The following is a 16,391-nucleotide window of genomic DNA, read 5'->3' on the forward strand; positions in this document are numbered from 1 at the left end:
AATTCAAACATGATAACAAATATTGAGAAAAATGGTGTGGATGTAACATATAATTGTATGCCAAAAAATTTGAAAATCTCATGGGAATTTATATTTTTCTGTAAAACTATAATTTTCAAAACCCGTTTCAACAAGAAGAACTAGAAAATCTGACTAGATGAATTATCAGTGAACAAGCTTAAAGGGAAGTAAAAAGCTCCAAAATTGCTCTGGGCCAGATGGTTTCACCCAGAAAAAATTTTAAAACTCTATTATTGGTTAATTTCAAAGATGTTTATGGTCTCCAACACATACAGAAGTGTGAGATCCTTATGCATTGCTGGAGAAAGAACAAATCGGTGCCCTTTCTGGAAAACCATTGCAAAGTATATATCAAGCATGTGAAAACTGTTCATACTGTACTTACAGATATCTCACTGGGAATTTAATATTTAGACAAACAGATGATTAAAATATTTCTGACAATATCCAGAATTGACAGAAACCTAAAGAGCTAGGAATCTCAATAGCAGAGGGATCTTCTGGTAGATTACTTTATAAACATGAAGGAAAATTGTGGAAAATAATACTTCCAAAGATTTTTCTGATGGTATGGAAAATATTTGCAGTTTTAAATAAAAAATTATGAAAGCTATGTTAGTTAATCTGTGTGCCTAGGAAAGACAGAAGTTCCCTAAAGTCTTGATGGTGCTGACCACTGAGTTGTGGAATTAAGCATGATTTTCATTTTTCTTGCACTTTCCTGCATTTTCCATGTTTCCTACAGTGAGTGTGTATTATTTTTAAATACTCAAATTATAGCACTAGTTTGTATTCCTTTTATGTGTCTGTTAATGATAATCTCTGGTGATGCAACACATAGGATCTTGTGGTCGACTTCTTTGTTTCTTTTCTGTCTTCCCTGAAAAAGAGTGTTTGGTCTTTTGTGGAAGTTGTTTACAATAACTTTGTTGACCGGATCTTCCTTTGTGGTCTCTATTCGTGGCTTACAACCCCCCCCCTTCCTAGTAGACGGGCTATACCAGGACCCGGACTTAGCTGGTCTGAAACAATACCACATTTCACAAACACTGAAGTTTTATATATTTTGAGGATCTCTTTTGGGCTTTTTCTCATTTTCCATCAGCTGTTTTTTCTTTTTTCTGGAGTCAGTGCTACACTTTCCAAAGTATTGTTGCAATACACATGTATGAAAAAAGAGCTCACGCCTCTCCTTATTCTTGGTATTTAAACTTTAAAATCCCTTTGTCAGGCGTGCCTGGGTGGCTCAGTTGGTTGAGTGTCTGACTTTGGCTCAGGTCGTGATCTCACGGCTCTCGTGAGTTCGAGCCCTGCATCGGGCTCTGTGCTGATAGCTCAGAGCCTGGAGCCTGCTTCGGATTCTGTGTGTCTCTCTCTCTCTGCCCCTAACCCACTCACATTCTGTCTCCGTCTCTCTCTAAAATAAATAAACATTAAAAAGCTTAAAAAAAGAATAAATAAAATCCCTTTGTCAAAGCACAACCACAAAGACAAACCACGAGGCAAAACAACACAATAAAATTTCATACTCACTGAGTGGGAATCATGTTAAAACCTATAATCTGATGCAGGAAAATTTAAATTGTTGTAATATCGAGTCTCCTTCCAATGATAGGATATCTCTCAGTTTCTGCAAGTCTGTGTCTTTGAGGAAAGTTTTACACTTTTCCTCATTAAGACCTACATATTTCTTCTTAATGTTATTTCTAGTGATTATGTATTTTTGTTATTATTGTGAATGAGGTCCTCATTCAATGTAATTTTGGAGGCCGTTTTTTATATAAAAAGGGATTTATTTGTTGTTTTGAATCAAATGTTTTATGAATTCTTTTTTTTTCAGTAGATTCTGAGTGTTCTTTGTTTGCGACTATATTACTGATAAAAGTGTTACTTCTAAATGCAACTCTTCCATTTAATTATATCTTGCATTTTTTGCTTGTATTGATGCCTGGGCTAAAATGTCCAGTGTGATGTTAAATACCAATGATCATAGCAAGTATCCCGATGGGCATTCAAAATACCTGGTGTCATGCTGGTAGGAACGAGGCTAGTATTTTCACCAGTAAATAGGATTTGGTGAAAGCTTCAATATACATGTATTTTCAGAAAGTATCATAAGGCATCATCCTTTTATTTCCAGTTTATAACTTTTTTTAACATTTATTTTTGAGAGACAGAGCGAGACAGGGCATGAGTGGGGAAGGGGCAGAGAGAGAGGGAGACAGAATCCGAAGCAGGCTCCAGGCTCTGAGCTGTCAGCACAGAGCCTGACGTGGGGTGCGAACTCAAGGACCGCAAGATCATGACCTGAGCCGAAGTCAGTCACCCGACCAACTGAGCCACCCAGGTGCCCCTCCAGTTTATAATTTTTTTGATCCAGAGTGAATGTTGGGTACAAAGTGTCTTTTTGCATCTATTGGGTTGGAATTTTCCCCTTGAAGCCATAATCTAATGGACTTAATCTTAGAAACAATGCTAATTTTTCCTTAATAATCTTAACTGGGTTTAATCATCCAATGCTTTGTTAGGAGTTTGGTATCCTTATTCATTAGAGAGTGTGGTCTTTGGCTTTTCCTTGTGTGATTCTTCCCTTGTTGAGGTTTTGGAATTAGTGTTATGTTCTGGAAGAATATAAATGGAATAGGAATGATTTGTTCCAGGAAAGTTTACAGGGCTCCCCTGTCAAGTGCCCAGAGCCCTGTCTTGCAAATATTATCCCATTTGTCATTTCCAGGACTCTCCTTGATTGGAGCTCCTGACTGGGCCAGGACCACCTTCAGAGGAGAACTGTAATATTTGGATTTTGTTTTCATTCTTCTTTTGTTCTGATTGAATACATATGGCGTTACTAGGCAGTAACCTTCCTCTCCCTATTGAATCATCCCTTATAAACTTTGCTTATATTCTTGGAGTTCAGATTGAACGTCTTTCTTTTTTTTTTTAAGAGACAAACTGACGGAGAGCAAGAGAGAGAGAGAGAGCGAGAGTGCATGTGTGTGAGTAGAGGAGGGGCAGAGGGAGAGGGAGAGAGAATCCTAAGCAGGCTCCACGCCAGCTCAGAGCTTGACGTGGGTTTCCATCTCACAACCATGAGATCATGACCTGAGCTGAAATCAGGAGCTGGACGCTTAACTGACTGAGCCACCCGGGCGCCCCAAGATTGAACATCTTTTAATGCAACCCTAATACTCTAAGAACCAAACACCTTCGAATGGAACATGAAGGTCAGAAATTCCTTTCTTCATGCTACCCCAGCACTTGTTTATTGTATGGAATTAAGTGTTACGACAAAATATCTCTTTAATTGCCTCGTTTTTTTGGCCTTGTAACTATGGGCTTCTAAAGAGCAAAGACTCCATCTTGTTCAATTTCTACTCCATAGACCCTGGCAAAGGTCTTGGCATGTGATAGATTCCAGACAAATATCTATGTGTGTATATCAATGTCTACCTGTATCCCCCCACACACACATATAAGTAGTGTATGTATGTGTGCATGTGTAGATACATACACACACTCACAGATTTCTGTGTGTGTATCTGGATACAAACACACACACACAGAAGCACACACACACTTCCTGGAATGCTATCAGTTTCAATGACTTTACACAAATGAGCACAGGTCAACGGAACAAGAACTAGATTGGAAATGTGATCCTTACACGGTCACTGGCCATTTATGTGACAGCGAGTAAGTGACCCCGCCATTTTGAACCCTCATTTCTTCATGTTTAAAACGAAGCCCTGTTCCATAAGATCTCCAAGACCCTTCTGCATTTAGGACTCTGGGAGGAGACATCAGTATAGTTGAACCTGAAGAGTTAGCCTTAATATTGACATATAAAAATGCTATCCTGCATCTTGGGCCACAAATCTCAAAGAGAAGTTTCTCTGTACTTTTCAGGGATATTTTTCAGCTCAGTACATAATGGATGACTTCAAGAGAGATCCTCTGTATATCCTGGACAACAATCACACCCATCTGTTACTCGTGGACAATGGCTGCCACGGACATCCTACGGTTGAGGCAAAACTGCGGAATCAGCTGGAGAAGTACATCTCTGAGCGCACTATTCAAGGTCAGGATTTAGAAAGTGGACTTTAAGGGAACAATGCAACAATGGAGCGAAAGCCTTTATTTGCCACATGGAGTGGCAAATTCTCTCTGTCTTCCCACTGCTGAGATGCTGGTGTTGAGATGTGTCCTGTTATGGAACCAGAGTACATCATGATGTAGTAATAGACTCCGTAACAGGGATGCATTGGAGGTGTTCTCAACCTGTTTCCTTTTTCAGTGGGGCACACATGAAGGAAGACATTTGTATTGGTAATACTCTTTCTGGAGAGAACACATAGTCATGTAAAGTTTTCACCCCTTCAAGAAAGCACAGGATTATGCAGATTAGCGAGAGTGTAATTATCTTAAGGATACACTTGAACCTGGCAAAACTAAATCATTCACAGACGTTAGCCTTTTAGATATCAGTAAGGAATTGCAATACGACCCATGTCATGCTGTTGCTGGCTTGGGCACAGAGACACATCCGTCATGGTCAGTGGGTAGGTAGTCAGTCTGAGATCTGCAGCCATCACCTCACACCCTGTGTTCAGTCTGAGGTCTGCGGCCATCACCTCACACCCTGTAGTCAGTCTGAGGTCTGCGGCCATCACCTCACATCCTGTATTCAGTCTGAGGTCTGTGGCCATCACCTCACACCCTGTAGTCAGTCTGAGGTCTGAGGCCATCACCTCACACCCTGTAGTCAGTCTGAGGTCTGCGGCCATCACCTCACACCCTGTATTCAGTCTGAGGTCTGCGGCCATCACCTCACACCCTGTAGTCAGTCTGAGGTCTGCGGCCATCACCTCACATCCTGTATTCAGTCTGAGGTCTGTGGCCATCACCTCACACCCTGTAGTCAGTCTGAGGTCTGAGGCCATCACCTCACACCCTGTAGTCAGTCTGAGGTCTGCGGCCATCACCTCACACCCTGTATTCAGTCTGAGGTCTGTGGCCATCACCTCACACCCTGTAGTCAGTCTGAGGTCTGAGGCCATCACCTCACACCCTGTAGTCAGTCTGAGGTCTGAGGCCATCACCTCACACCCTGTAGTCAGTCCGAGGTCTGAGGCCATCACCTCACACCCTGTAGTCAGTCCGAGATCTGTGGCCATCACCTCACACCCTGTAGTCAGTCTGAGGTCTGAGGCCATCACCTCACACCCTGTAGTCAGTCTGAGGTCTGAGGCCATCACCTCACACCCTGTAGTCAGTCTGAGGTCTGAGGCCATCACCTCACACCCTGTAGTCAGTCTGAGGTCTGCGGCCATCACCTCACACCCTGTATTCAGTCTGAGGTCTGTGGCCATCACCTCACACCCTGTAGTCAGTCTGAGGTCTGAGGCCATCACCTCACACCCTGTAGTCAGTCTGAGGTCTGAGGCCATCACCTCACACCCTGTAGTCAGTCTGAGGTCTGAGGCCATCACCTCACACCCTGTAGTCAGTCCGAGATCTGTGGCCATCACCTCACACCCTGTAGTCAGTCTGAGGTCTGAGGCCATCACCTCACACCCTGTAGTCAGTCTGAGGTCTGAGGCCATCACCTCACACCCTGTAGTCAGTCTGAGGTCTGAGGCCATCACCTCACACCCTATAGTCAGTCTGAGGTATGCAGCCATCACCTCACACCCTGGGCTCATGGAGCAGAAGCTCCTGGTCTACCTCTTCTTGAAGTAGATGAGTGCTTCTAATGAGTACGTTTTACATTTCATGTCTTACAGATTCCAACTACGGTGGCAAGATCCCCATTGTGTGTTTTGCCCAAGGAGGTGGCAAAGAGACTTTGAAAGTGAGTCTTGGTTTGGTTTTCTAGAAGATTGATCAACAAGCGAACCCAGCAAATTTGCATTTTCAGGGCTTTGGGGCTTGTGTGGTCAATTTCTTTTACTACAGCAAGTAGGTAGTATTCTCTTAGCCACACAATGTTCTCTAATATTCCAGAGGAGGCTTTGGAAGAACATGAATAGCCTGTATACCTAATGTTGGCTTTGGCCGTCAGCCCACCAAGGAGAAGGGTTGACATTAACTCCTAAGACAGATCATAAGCAGCATGTATGTTGGAAAACCATGGTTACTCCATGTGCGTGGAGATGGGCTGTGATCATAAACACACAGGTTGCCCCCAGATCAGGATTCCCAGACCCACCAAAAGCCCATCCACATGCTTCCTGGGCCTGCAAAGACTCCACCCACAAGAAGGAACCCCAAACCCTAAGTGACTCTGAGATCACAGAAACTTCCTGAACAATTCTACACTTCCAAGTTGAGCAATCAAGCAGGAATTCTGCTTCCCACCCCATCCGTGCAGACTTTGGTCTTACTGAGAGCATCTTGCCGGCAGCCAGGTATCTGCTTGACTTTAGAATGCATCAGTGTTCTCGCATTTTTGTCGGTGTCTCAAGGCAGGCACATCGTGCTGAAGATTCCTAGTTTTAGGAATAGGACTTCACAAGAAAGTGATTTTCAACTCCTCCTTTTAATTAATTTCACATTGATTTGCCTGCCCCCTCATTTTCCAAACTATTCTGTGTAGATACTACGATTCTTTATCTTCCACTTCCCTCCCAGAGCCTCCTCCCGGAGTTACAAGTAATTCCTGGCCAAGTTGTTTGGAATCGTAACCTAGCACTTCTCTTTGTTTATGTAACAATGGCCTTCTCATTCATTCATTCATTCATTCATGTGTATTTATTGAGCACCTGCTGTAAGATCTGCTACTGAGACCATTGGTAAATGAACATTTTTCAGGGAAAGCCTTATCAGGGAAACATAAACGATTCTCTTTCAATATGAAACTCTCAGTAGGTGACATACACTCGCTTTAAGAGCAGAAGAGGAAGAGAGGAAGAGAAAGTAATTGAAAGATGGTTATGTTTGTTATCTCTCTCTCAAATTTTAGATTTGAAATTCTGATTTCCAGAGGGCCACTACAGTTCCATGGCATTTTCCCCGAGCACCTGTGCAGCCAGTAACTGTGCCCAGAACAGGGGACAAGAGAGAGGAGGGACAGCTCCCTGTCTGATCACCCCACTCCGGCCCCAGCATGCGGATACCTGCCCGCAGGGCAGGTAGTGGGGTGCAGAGCTGGGAACACCCTGGTGTCTGCCCCAATGAGGCACCACACGCTCCATGGGTGACATGTTCTCCATGAAGGCATTCAGTGTCTCCTAAAGGTTGGGGACTCAAAGTTTCTTCTGGGCATATATATCACTTTATCTTGCCATCAAGTGAATTAAGACTCTGAAGAACGATTCCCCTCTGCCAGCCTCTGTGGAAATAAAAGTGTGGTGCATATTTATATAAGAAACAAATTTTATTTTATTCTCTTTTTGTAAAAGGGGCAAGGAAAATGATTTGGGAATTCTAAGGGAAATGGGTGTCAACATAATAGAAAATATGTAGCTGCTTGAAGGTATTTTCATACCTCATGAGTATGAATATTTTTAACCTATGTCACATAAGCTGTCAGTGATAATATTGAATACCGTTTTAGAAGTTGTCATGCAAATCTATGATGTCAGGAGTTGAAATGATCAATTTTGTAGGTAGAGATATTTCAAAGCACTTATTATGGAGAACTTAAGCTCGTCACGCGTGTCCTTATTATGAGATTTGGTATTAGCACAGGGTGTAATACACCTGGCCCATATTTCTCATTCATAAACAGTTGCAAACATTTGGTTTGCTTCTGATTGAAATAAAACCCCAAAGGAGGGGCGCCTGGGTGGCTTGGCCAATTAAGCGTCCGACTTTGGCTCAGGTCATGATCTCACAGTGTGTGGGTTGTAGCTCCACGTCGGGCTCTGGGCTGACAGCTCAGAGCCTGGAGCCTGCTTCGGATTCTGTGTCTCCTTCTTTCTCTACCCATCCATGCCTTGTGCTCTGTCTCTGTCTCTCAAAATAAAAAAAAAAAACAGAAAAAACAGAGGAAAATGTGCAGAGATGTGTCAAGGTGTCTGGTTGACCACCTTGGTCCCGAGTGTGTTGTGTTAGCCATCAGTGTGTCTTTCTTCTGGCCGACTCTGTCTCCCCTCTCCCAGGCCATCAACACCTCCATCAAGAGTAAAATCCCCTGTGTGGTGGTGGAAGGCTCAGGGCAGATTGCGGACGTGATCGCGAGCCTGGTGGAGGTAGAGGATGTGCTGACGTCATCCGTGGTCAAGGAGAAGTTGGTGCGCTTCTTACCCCGCACGGTGTCCCGGCTGCCTGAGGAAGAGACCGAGAGTTGGATCAAATGGGTGAGCTTTAGGGGGACTTCTGGGTGCCGAGAAAAAGGCAGCTAAGTTCTTGGGGAGGGAGGAAGCCTTACGTGCCCGACTCCGCTAGAGCTGCATTATTTTATCTATTCTCAGTGACACTGAAGTGATACTCTGGCCCAAACCAGGTTTCTCGCTGGAAATTGAAGCTCACGTAGGTTAGATGACTTCCAAGTCTCTGTACCTGGTAAGGGTAGCATATGGGGTTCAAAGTCAAGTCTGTTTGCAAAGCTGGTAATCCTTTTACGCCCTGACTTCACCACATGTTTAGCTTCCGAATTTTGTGTGTATCAGTGGAGGGGAGGCAAGAAATCCCAAGCAATGATGTTTTAGAAATTCACTGGAGGAGTTGTTACTATGGAATGATTGCCTTTCTAAATTAATTGGCCTGTGATTCCATTCAGAATCTCTCGCCCTTCTTATCAGATCGTGTAAGAAACATACTTACCGGAATATCTATTACACTTCTTATCGCTAAGCCTATGAAAGTATTTTAACATAATGCCATGCCTCCTCACTTTTCCGTCTGTTTCATGACTGCTGTTGACCGGAACTGGCTTCCATTTTCTTGATCGCTCAGTTCATGAGAAAGCTCATGTTAATATTAGTGGGTGAATTCACCTCAACTCATTCCAGAATGGCCTTCGATGTTTAGATAGTTTTAGGAGCACAGGCTACCACTTGGGAATTTATCCATAAAGGAAAAAAAAAAAACAGGCCATAGGCAATGAGCAGGTGATTTTAGTCATAGAGCCCATTTTGTCATGAGAGTTCAAGGTTGGATTTAGTATAAAAAATATTCCTTAACTACATTGGTATTTCAACAGTAGTTAGTTGTGAAAGCATCTCAAAATACCAAACACGGCAAGCTGAAATCCTGGAATAGTGCAGATAATCTTGTTCATGGTAGCCTCTGCCATTATTTAAGGTAAGCCTAGACAAACCAAAGCCTTGTAAATAATGAGAAAAATCAACCCAGGCTTCTAGGCTGCTTGGTACTCTGTGGTAAAGTAACACACAGTGGGACCCTACTGGTCTTCTTTAATTTCATATGAGTGGGCACTTAGCTGAAATAATCAGGAAGCAAGTCCTTTCTGTATTAAGTCTTATTACCTGAAATCCAGAACTGAAAAACACAGATGCATCTTCTTCCAGAGTTGGTGTTGGTGTGGAATGGCATCCTGACCCACAAATTCTTGTATGATATTCCTACTTGAATTATTGCCTTTCCCCGATTTTATTAAAAAGGTAAAGCTGGTGGTTTTCTATAAAAGTTTGTGCTGGGATTTCTTGTATCTTGGCCCAAGTCCAGTTGAGAGACAGACACAAGAATCGGGTGGATAGACGTTAAATTTTATCAGCTTCATTGATGATGAAGGCAAGGTTGACAGATGTGGCTTGGGGTGCAATCATAACGGGCTGTCTTGTGCTGAGCCCCGGAAAGAGACAGATGAGCCCACCTAGACGGAGGTGGCCCTGGATAGCTTCTGCGTCTCCCAGGCTAGGTGTGTGGCTGAGGGCAGACAAGAGCACGGGCACTCTGCCAGGAGCAGATCCCAGTGGAGACGCAGGAAAGGGCTGGCCAGGCAAGGCGAAAGTCACCAATCAGATATGTCACTCTCTTAACCTGAGTAGGAGTAAGTGAAGGGGTAGAGAGTATCACAGGACCTAATTTGGATAGAGCTTGCTCTGCATAGAAATACACGGGTAAGGAAAAGGAGGCCTCCCTCCCCGAGTGGTTGTACATTTTTGATTGTCCACGTGTTGAAACCTAAATGGTCTGAGTCAATTCCAAACATATCAGCAGAGCAATCCCAGAGTATGCATATCAACGGCGACATTGTATGTTGAGCGCTGTACTCAAGGTGCTTTCCCTGGGTGGAAGGAAGAAATTCAGTGGTTGGGTCAAGGATACCCACAGAGGAAGGAATTGACAACTCTTAGCTTCCCACCAGCGATGGCCCTGGGTCCTCTCCAGTGACTTTCCTTCTATTCCTCATGCAACTTTTCTTCTGGAGTCTGAGCCATGTCATGGCCAAAGAACAGAGGCCATCTAACAGTTCCCCCACTCTTGACAAAGGATTTTGATTTCTGCTTTAAGAAAATCTGTCACAGGAATTCTGAAACAGGCTAAAAATCAGACACATTCCACTTATCCTGTCTGGGATTCATACCTCATTCGTATTCATATCTAATATGCTAATGATCTATCATAGTTATAATCATGTCAGAAGACATCTGTCAATAATACAAAATTAGTCTGGCATTTTAATTATGCACTTATATAAAGTTTTGTAATTGGTACAGGTTTCCCAAAAGACCACGGAGTGGAATTATCGATTAATGAATGCATACATCCAGTCAGATATTAGTTGAGCAACCCCGCAGGCTAATTGGGGGTGACCTTACTGATCTTGTGGACAGCCAACCCCCAAATCTGCACTCATGGTTTCCTGACCTTTCCTGGAGACCCAGGGCACCTCTTCCCTACGATCATGCTTTCTCCTTCTACCAGTTCAACCAGAGTTATCCCCCTGTGCCCACTCCTCACCTTCTCGAGAAGTTGACTCTCCATAGTGTCCCAATCTATCAAGCAGTCTAGATACCACTCATTCATTGATTTCAAACTCATCTACTCATTTATGCAGTTGATATTTATTGAATGTATACCAGGTGCCAGGTTCTGGAATAGGTACTTCAGGAAGAACAGGATACCCAGCAGGAAGAGCCCTCGTCTGCATGGAGAGAACAGAAATTGGAAAAAAGTTTAGGTTGAGTGATTACAATGTATAAGGTTGAACTGAAATGGGTGTTCTTAAGAAAGGTTACGTGGATTTGTAAGGGCACGAGCCAAGGGAGCCTGGCCTGGTATGAAAGGGGAAGGCTTCTCAGAGGAGGTGATATGGAAGCTGTGATCTGAAGGCTAGGTAGTTAGCGGGGTGAGGACTGGGATTGGAACGGCTAAAACAGCATGTGCAAAGGTCCTGAGGTGCAGGGCAAACATGGCCTACCCCAAGGACCTACAATATGGCAGCGAGGGTGGAAGCTGGAAAGCTTACCAAGGACCAAGCCAGGCAGCTTCTTGAACACCGTTTCAAACTTTGGGCCTTGTTCAAGTGCGATGGGAAGTCCCTGAAAGGTCGAATTGTGATGGGTTGTGTGCAGGAAAGTGCACACTGGCTGCAGTGGGGGGACAGGACTGGAGGAGGTAAGAGGGAGGTGTCGGGGAGGGGCCCAGGTAAGATTCCCTGCAGCCGTCCCTGGGCCCTGTCAGTTTGCTCTGTGTCCATATTCCCATATTCCTTCTTCCTTTTCCTTTTGAAAGAAAAGATGTCTCCCCCCCACTTGTGCCCCCAGAATCGTGGGACCTGGACCCCTTCCACCTGTGATTTCTAGCCGGACCCTTTCCTTCTGAGGCAAGGACTGTCTGTGTGGCGAGAGGGCCCTTCCCTTCACCCCACCCCCTCCCGGCCTGTCCGTCGGGCTGCCCACCCTGGATGTGTCAGGCAGTTTTCCTTTATTTCCTGGTCACCCCTTGATCTGAGCCTCTGAACCCCCAGCACGGCCTTCCCAGGAGACCGCGGGCTGAACGGTCACCCCCTAACGTCCAAATCCAAGGCCCTGCCTGCCACACAGCTTTCAACCTCCCGACCTGGCCCGAGACCCCCCTCCCCCGGTCCACGTGACGCTCTGCCGCTCCACATCGTCATTTCCAGACGTTGCTGGGCCCCCATCCCCAGCCCGGAGCTCAGTAAACCCAACCGGCTTCCTCCGCTGGGGGAGCTCTGCCTCATCAAGCTCCGGCCAAGCTCGCCAGCGCCTGAAGCCCTGGGATCGGGTTTTAACATAAAACATTACGGACAAATCACAAAGGATAACAGCAAATTCCTTCTTTCTTTCTCCAGTCACCAAGTCTTCTTGGCTGTTGTGCACATTGGACTTTAGCTTCCCGTGGGTGAAGGCCTTATGACCGCACTTGGTTTCTGCGGCTTAAAAAAAGTTTTTTTTAGGTTTATTTATTTATTTATTTATTTATTTATTTTTCAACGTTTTTTTTTTATTTATTTTTGGGACAGAGAGAGACAGAGCATGAACGGGGGAGGGGCAGAGAGAGAGGGAGACACAGAATCGGAAACAGGCTCCAGGCTCCGAGCCATCAGCCCAGAGCCTGACGCGGGGCTCGAACTCACGGACCGCGAGATCGTGACCTGGCTGAAGTCGGACGCTTAACCGACTGCGCCACCCAGGCGCCCCAAGGTTTATTTATTTATTTTGAGCGAGAGAGAGAGAGAGAGAGAGAGAGAGAGCAGGGGAGGGGCGGAGAGAGAGAATCCCAAGCAGGTTCCACGCTGTCAGCACAGGGCCCGACATTGGGCTCCAACTCACGGACCGTGAGATCACGACCTGAGCAGAAATCAAGAGTTGGATGCTGAAGTGACTGAGCCGCCCAGGCGCCTTGGTTTCTGTGGCTTCTGTCGCTCTTTCCTCATTTATTTGCTCATTCAACAATTGAGTGCCTACCGCGTGCCAGGCTTTGTGGCGTACACACGCTCGTGCGTGCATACACACACACACACACACACACACACACACACACACTCACCCCTAGTCCCTTGAGTCTCAGCTCTTTGCTGGGGGCTGTTTCACACGTGTGCCCTTGTACAACCAGTGCTCTGTTCTCGTCGTGGTTAAGGGCTCATTATTCCAGTTCAGAGGTTGGACGCTACGGGTACAGACGCCCTACAGGGAGGGAAGGAGATTGGGAACGCCCTCTACGTGGTGTTTAAAAACAAAATGGAATAAAAGGGTCTTCACCAAAAGAGAGAAGCTTATGTGCTCCTTATGTCTGAAAGCAGTTGCCTGATGACAGTGCTCTTTAAATCTTGCCAGCTCAAAGAAATTCTCGAAAGTTCTCACCTGTTAACAGTTATTAAAATGGAAGAAGCTGGGGATGAAATTGTGAGCAACGCTATTTCCTATGCTTTGTACAAAGGTGAGTAAAAATAGCGTCTCAAGTTTCAGCTTTTGTGTTGCTTCCTGCGGCTTCTCATGGCCTGTGCTTATTTATTCAAACAGCTCTATTGAAATATAATCTTGCACTTAAGTTTGGTTATCATAGATCAGAAGCTAGAGTAACTATTATTGGCCTGCTGCGTTAAATCTCCTTGTTGAATGCATTTAATAGAACAAGAATTTTTATGTCGTTAAAATACCGGTCGAATATGATCCCAGCACTCTCCAAAGAGCTGTCTGTGACCGTGGGTTAAGATTTTCATCTGGGTCTCAGGAGTTGATAGAAGCTGAGGGGCTTTGTCCTAGGGCTCCCCGTGTACTCAGATGCACACACACTTCACACACATGAGAAAATTTGCATCCAGTTTCAGGAATTTACACACCTCCTGAAGCTTATGGATGAACCTGTTTTAAAATTCTCATCCGTGATCTTTGCCATCTTAGAATTCCATCGAGGTGGTATTACCCACAGTAAAGCAATCGTTGGCAAAGACCATGTAGAGTTGAGCCAGCTGAGTAAGAGATGTGAGGTATGCAGAGTAGGGTAAGGCACTAGGAAGTGTGATTTAAGCATTAACCATTTATTAGCATTATTCTTGCTGTGTTTGCCAGAAAATTGGCTGTTTCAGTGTATTTATTAACATGGGATTATATTTGTAGAGATACATAGATACAGAATATATTAGCTCTGGAAAAGACAATGAGAGCATTGTTATACTACGGCTCATTATTTCATAGATTTAGATATAATTTAAGTCAGACAGGGTCCTTGAAATGTAACATTTATGGAGTCTGAATCTGTGGAAAACATCAGCATAGCATACACTGTTAGGATATGAAATGGAGAGATATTAACGTTTGAACTGATCTTCATTATATACTTTAGGACATACAGAATATGGACAAGAGTGAATACCAAAGAGAATGTGGCTAAGAAATGACAATTCTGAGTGTCAGATTCTAAGAGAACATGCTTTAGAATCTCCTTTATAAATGGCTCTGATCATTGGCTGCGTGGCCAATTCTGACTCTCTTTTTTCTGGGGCATCGATTTCCTTCCCTGTCCTCCTACAGCCTTTAGCACCAATGAACAAGATAAGGATAACTGGAACGGGCAGCTGAAGCTTCTTCTGGAATGGAACCAGCTGGACCTAGCCAGTGATGAGATTTTCACCAATGACCGCCGATGGGAGGTAACACAAGCCCTTCCGGGTTATCCCCGTGTCAGGTCGGGCCAATTCAGACAAGGTCTTCAATACCAAATCTCATAAAGCACTGTTCCACTTCGGTGCCAACCTTTACTTCCCTCATCTGTGGTTTTGGACAACCCCGTTGACTTAGTAGCATGGTTGTCGAGAGATAGTAAAAACAGAAGCACCTACTGTAGGAAAGAATCAAACCACTACCGCCATTCAGAGTTTCCAGCCTGCGGTCATGATGCGAGATGTGCTTCTCCAGTTGGGTGCGGTGGGACAGACACCGTCCTAGGCGCAGACCGGGAGACGTACGGGGACACTATGTGCAAGATGATTGGAAGGGGTTTATCAGAAGGAGCTCGACTAAAAAACAGTACTCATTTTGCACCGTGTCCCAACTGCCCAGCCAGTCTCTGGTAAGAGACTTGTCAGCAGTGAGATGCGTATGGGAAAAATAGAACAGCTTGTTTGAAGACCCGCAGTGAATGTCTTGGGAGCGAGGGACTCCGGACTCCCAGCCAGACAAGCACCTCCAATATGGAAGTGGTATGTCTGTTAAAAACTGTATTTTTTTTTCCCCCCAGTGGACTGATTCTTCTCACTGGTAATTTGATCAGAGTTGTAGGACTGCGTTTTTTTTTTTAGCAGTGTCCTCTGGTGTCCTACTCAAGTTAAATCAGCCTTAGGAGCTCTGTTTGGTAGACCCAAGTCCCCCTTGGGTCTGCAAGGCCATGTGCTACTTTGCTTTTGGCTCCTCTGGATTAACCTAAGTCATCAGTTGGTGGGCAGTGAGAATTCACTGAATCGTATATGCGTATGCGTGGCGGGGAAGGTTCGTGTATTTCTTACCGTCCATCGTGCGCAGTCAGGCTCAGAAAACGTTTTTAAGGCGTTGTTGTATAATCGAAGACAAAGACTTGATCTATATTATATTAACTCGTTATCAGGTTTCATAATGTGATGCAAATGAAGTAATGGCTTATGGGTTTTTAAATTATTCATTCCTTTGGCACACGTTCACTTGTGTTTGGTCTTTGCAGCATAATGAGCCCTAGTGCATGATGCAAGGCTTTAATAAGTTGAGAGAAGGTAGAATTATAAGCAGATCTAGTTAGGTGATTTGTAAACTAATCCCTGTGTGTGAAATGTTCTATTTGTGTAAGGTCAGACGGTGCAAATAAACATAAACTTAGGCATATAGCGGACGGTACGTTCAATTTTATGGACTCACTAAAGATAGTTAAGGGTGAAGGGCATAATGGTTACGAGAATGGACCCTAGAGGCAGCCCAGCTGTGTGGCTTAACTCTGCAAATCGCTTGACCTCTCTGTGCCTCAGTTTCCCCACAGGTGGTGCGTTGGTGTCAGCTGATGCTGACTTGGAAGAACTGACCGCTAAAGTTTTAGACATTTTGTGTCATTTGTGTCACTTGTTAAGTACAGTCATTATTAAAAATTGCATAAACTCAGAATTAAATGTTTTTAAATTAAAAACAGGCAGTAAGGGGCGCCTGGGTGGCTCCGTCGGTTGGGCGTCCAACTTCGGCTCAGGTCGTGATCTCGTGGTTCGTGGGTTCGAGCCCCGCGTCGGGCTCTGTGCTGATGGCTCAGAGCCCGGAGCCTGCTTCGGATTCCGTGTCTCCCTCTCTCTCCGCCCCTCCCCCGCTCATGCTCTGCCTCTCTCTGTCTCTCAAAAATGAATAAATGTTAAAAAAAAACTTTAAAGAAAACCCAAAGGCAATAAATAATCAAGACTCATCACTTGAGCATTATTTGACTGCATTTCTACCACCTGTGCTCTGGAGGTTGATCACATCTGCCGTCTCCTCATGCTGGAAATT

At 44.7% G+C, this 16,391-nt stretch overlaps 1 protein-coding gene and 1 long non-coding RNA gene across 2 annotated transcripts in view; one reads left to right on the top strand and one right to left on the bottom strand.

The window, feature by feature from the left end:
* Window positions 1-16,391, top strand: part of TRPM8 (transient receptor potential cation channel subfamily M member 8) — an 81,278-nt gene that overhangs the window by 17,959 nt on the left and 46,928 nt on the right. The window contains exons 6-10 of the mRNA XM_042995728.1: window positions 3,928-4,102; window positions 5,808-5,875; window positions 8,127-8,324; window positions 13,233-13,335; window positions 14,430-14,548. Of these exons, the coding sequence (XP_042851662.1) occupies window positions 3,928-4,102; window positions 5,808-5,875; window positions 8,127-8,324; window positions 13,233-13,335; window positions 14,430-14,548 (663 nt within the window). The remainder of the gene's footprint in view (window positions 1-3,927; window positions 4,103-5,807; window positions 5,876-8,126; window positions 8,325-13,232; window positions 13,336-14,429; window positions 14,549-16,391) is intronic.
* Window positions 4,140-6,685, bottom strand: LOC122241066. The gene is made up of 2 exons (XR_006221012.1): window positions 6,408-6,685; window positions 4,140-4,398 (listed from the first exon to the last, which is right to left on the bottom strand). It is a non-coding gene; the product is annotated as an uncharacterized LOC122241066 (long non-coding RNA).

Source organism: Panthera tigris, chromosome C1, assembly GCF_018350195.1.
Source record: "Panthera tigris isolate Pti1 chromosome C1, P.tigris_Pti1_mat1.1, whole genome shotgun sequence".
NCBI classification, from domain to species: Eukaryota; Metazoa; Chordata; class Mammalia; order Carnivora; family Felidae; genus Panthera; species Panthera tigris.